Source organism: Vicia villosa, linkage group LG7 (genome assembly GCF_029867415.1).
Source record: "Vicia villosa cultivar HV-30 ecotype Madison, WI linkage group LG7, Vvil1.0, whole genome shotgun sequence".
Lineage (NCBI taxonomy): Eukaryota > Viridiplantae > Streptophyta > Magnoliopsida > Fabales > Fabaceae > Vicia > Vicia villosa.
The window spans coordinates 125,494,019-125,501,011 of NC_081186.1; the positions used below are offsets into that span (position 1 = coordinate 125,494,019).

At 46.9% G+C, this 6,993-nt stretch overlaps 1 protein-coding gene across 1 annotated transcript; it reads left to right on the forward strand.

Annotated features, from left to right (window-relative positions):
- Positions 1-4,981: 4,981 nt before the first annotated feature.
- Positions 4,982-6,754, forward strand: LOC131620151 (uncharacterized). Its single transcript, XM_058891166.1, has one exon. It carries the CDS (start codon positions 4,982-4,984, stop codon positions 6,752-6,754), a length of 1,773 nt encoding a protein of 590 aa, XP_058747149.1.
- Positions 6,755-6,993: the final 239 nt, after the last annotated feature.

Genomic DNA, 6,993 nt, shown 5'->3' on the forward strand with positions numbered 1-6,993 from the left:
AATTGACTCATTACTCGCATTGACCTTGATTCGAATCTAACCAACATTTTTCAGTCTTTTGTGTCCTTTATCTCAAACACATATACAAGAATTTAGTCGACATTTTCATGAAAGAAGTCATAATCATTTTGTGAAAGTTTTCATAACTGTTTGTGAATTTTCTATAAAAATCAACCACCTCTTTGAAACTCTTGCATAAAATATCTTTCATCTTCAACCTCATTTCTTTTTCACATCTTAATCATGAGTGGATGTTAATTGATTGGGGGTTAACACTGTTTATTAGAAGCATCTTTGTAATACACACATTTAATCAACTTGGTTGATTGTTTCCTTGGAGGATTAGGTGCTACTCAGAAGCTTTGAGAAGACTATGGCTTCGGTCATAATGGTTCACAATAAGAATCAACTGAACTTGTTGGGATTGTCAACAAGGTTTATCGGAGCTTATTGTGGTTAGAGCTATCAAAATTGGGTCGACCCATCGCGCCGGCCCATAAGCCCAATAATTTAGCACGGGCCGGACCGTAAAATACCTTAGAAAACATGTTAGGGACCAAAAAGTACTAATTTTCATATATTGTTATTGGTCCCTTTAGCCAACTTTCTTTGGAATTTCACACTTTTATTCACATAATTTAACAAATATGCAATTATTTTTGTTTTAAGTATGTTTTGAATAGATAGTTCACTTTGTGTGTTTGTTATGTAGAAATTATTGATAAGAGGCATTAGATGCATGAGCATTTAAGGATGGATCGTGGAAGATATTTTGAAGCACTTGAAGAAGTACACATGGAGAAAGTTATAAAGAAAGCTTGGAAAGCAAAAGGAGTGATGAATCGCTCAGTTCACGCCATGTTCCTCTGTTGGCGCCGCGAACTGAGCGTTACCAGCCAGCTTGTTTTTGGGTTGATTTTGTTTTGGGGAAACTTACTCAGTTCGTGCCTCGAACCACTATTGGCGCCGCGAACTGTACTTCGTCAGCCATTCTGTTTTAGTGTTTGAGCCACTAATCATGTTTTGGGGGCCAATTTTAGAGTGACGTTTTGAGCCCCTTTTTAGTTAACATTTCATTTTTCAGAAGATAAACATTATTATTGTATGGTTAGATAAGCACCACATATTGCAGAGAGTTTTAAAGAGATTTTGAGGTGGATTATCATCCAATTTTTGAAAGAAAAATTGATGCCCATTGATTCATCTCTATTCATTGTGCTGTCAAATAAGGTGATGAGTAGCTAAATCCCATTTTGGCAAGACTTGAGGTAGTAGCTATCCTTGATTTACTATGTATTTCCTCTAGTTCTTGTATGTGAACAAATTGATTATTGTTATAGATTGAATGTTTTTGTTCTATTTTGAATATTCAGATTTGGATTGTTATTGAGAAATATTGTTCAAGTCTTGACCTAGAGTATTCTTTCAAGTAGCGGATAAATTGTAGAAATAGATTTATACACTACTTTTCTCTTGTATCAAACATTAAGGATTACTATTGTTCTGGACTGGCCCAATCCAATCAATTGGGCCATTCCCGCCTTCGGCCCAATACACTTCAGATCGCACGTGGTGGTTTCCATCCGACTAGACTGGGCAAACTTGCCGAGTAACCGACCACGAGGACCCCTCGTGCTCGGTAAATAACCAGTCCACGCGTCTCCTAAATATCCGCCCTAGAAGGAGGAGTCTAATCTGCTCCAAAAACATCCTATAAATAGCCCTCTGCATACAGAGGGCCAGGTAATATTTTCTTACCCAAAAAATTCTCTCACTTTGTTGTACCTTGTGAAATACATACTTACTTTGGCATCAGAGTGCCTTGCAGGTACAACACCTTTTTCCCTCTCAACTGCTCGGAACTTCAAGCTTTCATTGTTGCCGGCCATTTGATCCGCTCGGTAAGATCAGTGGCGCCGTCTGTGGGAACATCTAGCTCCCCGTTCCTTATTCTTGCACTTTCTTGATCCGTTCTTGCCTCCTACAAGAAAACCAGGAACCAAAGCTTTAATCAAATCATTACTCATGGCTGGTAACAACGAAGATCCCTCTTCATTAGACGCTTCAATACTCAGGAAAAACGACATCTCCATCGTTCCTCCTTCCAGAAATACCGTTCCTCGAGACGGTGTCACAGCGTCTCCGTCCCCTAAAGATCTCCAAGATGATCAATCTCATCGTTTCGAAGATACCAGCGGGAAGGACAACCACGAAGAAAATCTGGGCAACCCCTTCCTCTCCAAAGGACAGCCTCCTCAAGACCAGACCATAAATGTTGTTCCAGCTGCTCTTGCCCAAACCAATGCGCTCTTACAACAGCAAAAAAACCGATTCGGGGCCCTCGAGCAGAAGCGCCGCTAAAGAACTCCCCCCAATCACAAAACTCGTTCTCGACACGAAGTGGTCGCAAAGAAACGCCCACGTTCCCCTTCTCCTAGGGAGAAGGAGAATCCCTCTTCCAAGAAAGGGGCGAACGACCAGCGTTCCCGACACCGTTCATAGTCCCCTCGGCCTAGAAAGAAATCTAGATCACCCCCGGCCAAGCACGACACCGCCAATCTTTTTTTCCATCGGCCAGCGACGATGAAGAGGAGCGCCATGGTCCTCTATCCTAGGCAATCTTGGAGGCTCCCCTGCCAACCGGTCTCAAAAAACCCCTTCTCGACTACAGAGGAGTGCCCGGTGCCATTAAATGTCGTTTGTTCCCTACCACCCTGCGAAAAGGAGCCATGACCAGGTATAAAAGTTTGCCCGACGAGTTCATCACATCATTGAGGGTGCTCGGAAAACGTTTTTCCAGACATTTCACGGCCTCCCGAAGACACCCCAAGTCAGAAGCCTCCTTGGAAGCTATTATCCAAGGAAAGGGCGAGTCTTTACGGGCGTACATAGAAAGATTCAATAAGGAAGCCATACAGGTATCCACCACTGCCCATATGAAGAAATTCTTGCTCGAGCGCGGCATCCGACCACGCTCGGACTTCGCTAAAACCGTCGGAATTGAAACACTTGCCACACTGGACGAATTCTTCCTCAAAGCCCAAGCCTACATTCAGTATGAGGAGACAGAAGCCGCCCACGCCGTTCGCAATTCCAGGCACGAAGAGAGCAGTAAAAATGCACGCAAAGATGAGTCTCGCCGGGGAACTGACAAAAAGAAAGATGATAAAACTCGGGACCCTAAGGACTACAAAACCCCTGCGGGGAAATTCCAAGAGTACACCCCGCTAAACGCTTCAAGGGAGCGCATCTTGAACGAATGCGCAAACGCCGAGTTTTAGACGGGAAAAGTCCAGTTCCCAAAGAGCATGCCCGCCCGACCAAACGTGGATAAATCAAAATTCTGCCGATTCCACAAAGGCCACGGGCACAACACTGAGGATTGCATCCACCTTAAAGATGCCATAGAGATATTAATCAGAGAGGGACATCTGAAGCAATATGCGAAGAAGCAGGAGGCCGCTAGAGAAGTTAAACCAGTCACCGAGGAAAAGTCGGCGGAAGATACGCCCTCCATGCAAGTGGCCATGAGCGTTACCAGGCCGGAAGATTATTATCTCCCTGATTGGGCAAACACGACAACTACCAATTCCTCCTACAGCGCATGGGAGAGGTTCCCATCCGCAATGGTTATATCCGGCAAGGGTTTCAGCAAACTGACCGTCGGATCCGTAAAACGCAAGTTCGACGAGCTAATCTCGGCTAGCACGAACATATCCTCAACCTTCGACCACGCCAAAGGCAGTCCTTCCTCAATATCTTTTTACAAAGAAGAATTACCCAGAGGAGCACCTAACGCGACCATCCCTTTCCTCATCCGAGCCCGGATGGCTAATTTTGACGTGCGACGCATATTGGTCGACCAGGGAAGTTCAGTGGACATCATGTACTCCCAACTATTCAAAACATTACAGCTGAATGACAGTCACCTTACCCCATACATGGGGTCAGATTTACAAGGATTCAATGGCACGGTAACCAAGCCATGGGGGTTCGTGGAACTCATAGTTTCGATCGGATCGGCAGAGGCCACAAGGGCAGTGAAAGTCCAATTTCTGGTCATCGACTGCCCATCAATATACCAGTGCATCCTCGGACGTCCCACTCTGACCGAAATGATCGCGGTCCCCTCAACCGTACACCTCAAGCTCAAATACTATACGACCAAAGGACAAGTAGCAACGCTCAACGGCGACATCGAAGCGGCCAGGAGATGTTTTGAAGCCTCCGCCAAGGGCCTGAGCGCGATAAAGACACCAGCCCAAGAGAAGACAGCGACCAGCGCTACCTCAGAAACCAACAAATCTATGCCCCGCATCGACACTGTAGACCTCGACAGTCGTTTTCTGAGAGAACATGAGCAGAACATCAACTCAAGCACATCAGAAGGGATCCTCCGGCCGATCCCTGACGGAGACTTCGAGCTCGTGGCCCTCGGAGAAGATCTGACTAGAGGAGTCAAGATCGGATCAGACCTGCCAGACCTGGCCAAAAGACAACTCAAAGCTTGCCTCCGTGAAAATGCCGACCTATTCGCTTGGAGCGCTGTAGAGATGCCCGAACTCGACCCAGAAGTGGCTTGTCATCACTTGACCATCGACCCTGCCTACAATGCCGTCGCTCAAAGGAGAAGAAACAATCACCAGAAAAAATGGCTGCGGCCGAACTAGCTGTAAAAGACCTCCTAGAGGCCAAGTTTATATCTGAGGCCAAGTACACTACTTGGCTCTCCAATGTTTTACTTGTTAAAAAATAAAATGGAAAATGGCGCATGTGCACTGACTACACCGATCTTAATAGGGCTTGCCCAAAAGATGCTTATCCTCTCCCTAACATAAATAAACTAGTCGATAACTCCGCCAGTTTTAAATAACTTTCATTTATGGACGCATATTCCAGGTATAATCAAATACCCATGGCTAAAACAGACAAGAAATACACGGCCTTCATGACCGAATCGGGCAATTATTACTACAACGTAATGCCCTTCGGTCTGAAGAACGCTGGTGCGACTTACCAGTGCATGATGAACAAAGTATTTCGAGCAGAGATAGGCGATATGCTCGAAGTCTATGTGGACGATATGATCGTCAAATCCCAAAGGGAAACCGATCATGCCGCCCACCTTAAAAAGGTTTTCGAGCAAGCCCGAAAGTGTAAAATGAGATTCAATCCGGAAAAATGCACGTTCGGCGTCCGCGCGGTAAAATTCCTCGGTTTTTACTTAACAGAAAGAGGAATCGAAGCCACCCCGGACAAATGCAGGGCTTTCTCGGATTTGCCCACTCCAAATTCAAAGAAGTCAATCCAAACCTTGAACGGCATGCTCACGTCACTATCCAGGTTCGTGGCCAAATCCGCGCAGCACGCCCTGCCACTATTCAAACTCCTGCGCAAAGAAAATGCATTCGAATGGACGGAAGAGTGCGAACGCGCCCTCTCCCACCTCAAGCGGGCCCTTTCCAGCCCGCCAGTTTTATCTAGGCCGGAAGCTGGAGAAATCTTGTACCTCTATCTCTCCGTATCCACCGAGGCCGTCAACGCGGCCTTGATACGAGAAATCCCGGAAGGCCAGAAGCCCATTTACTTCACTAGCAAAGCACTCCAGGGCCCCGAGATCAGATATCAACAGATCGAAAAGGTCGGACTCGCGTTAATAACCGCAGCCCGAAGACTCAGACACTATTTCCTAGTACAAACCATAGTCGTGCGAACCGAGCAACTCGTAAAACAATTACTTGCACGCCCCGACATGGCCGGAAGAATGCTCCGGTGGTCGTTGGAACATGCAGAGTTCGACATCAAATACGAAGGAAGAAAAGCCCTTAAAGCTCAAGTCTTGGCAGATTTCGTAGCCGAAATGGCCTTCCCCGAAACAACAAACAACAACGCCCGAAGACGGACCTTGTATGTGGACGGTGCTTCAAGCTCAACCGGCAGCGGAGCGGGGATCATTCTTGAAAATGGAGAAAGAACCCTCATAGAGGTATCCCTTTCACTATCATTTCCGACATCCAACAACCAAGCAGAATATGAGGCCCTGCTAGCCGGGCTGCGCCTTGCAAACGACTTAGAAGCCGAAGACATTGAGGTATTCACCGACTCTCTACTGGTCGCATCCCACATCTCTGGCGAATATCAGGTTAAAAGCGAAGCCCTCGCCGAATACCTGACCCTCGTGAAAGAAAGGCTGGCCCGATTCAGGAGCGCCAAAGTAAAACACATCCCAAGGGAACACAACGCGCAGGCAGACGTCCTATCAAAACTGGCGAGCACAAGAAAGAAGGGAGGTAACAAATCCGTAATCCAAGAGATATTGCCAAAACCCAGTACCGAGACCTCATCTTCCCTCTCACTCATAAGCGCAATTGGGGACGCGTCCTGCTGGATGACCCCCGTATACAATTACTTAACAAGTGACCTCTTGCCCGCCGATCCGAAAGAGGCCTCCACCATCCGAAGACAAGCTTGCTCGTACGTCTTAGTCGAAAATTGCCTCTACCGGCGAGGATTTTCCATACCTCTCCTAAAATGTATAGACGAGGGCACAGTCCCCCACATACTCCGAGAGATACACGAAGGAATCAATTCCCAACATCTAGGAGGAAGATCACTCGCTCGGAAGGCTCTCCGAGCAGGCTACTATTGGCCGACGATGCAAGACGACGCCAAAGAATACGTTAAGAAATGCGACAAATGCCAACGTTTCGGGGACATGCACCTCGCTCCCCCCAATGAACTCAAATCCTTATAGTCTCTCTGGCCATTCGCGAGGTGGGGGATGGATCTCCTCGGTCCGTTCGTGACCGGAAGCAATCAGAACAAGTATCTCATAGTTGCGGTCGATTATTTTACCAAGTGGATCGAGGCCGAGCCACTGGCCAAAATCACATCCTTGAACGTACTCCGCTTCTACAAAAGAAACATCCTCGCCCGGTTCGGGGTACCATTAGCTATCATCATTGACAACGGCACCCAGTTCATAGACGGGCG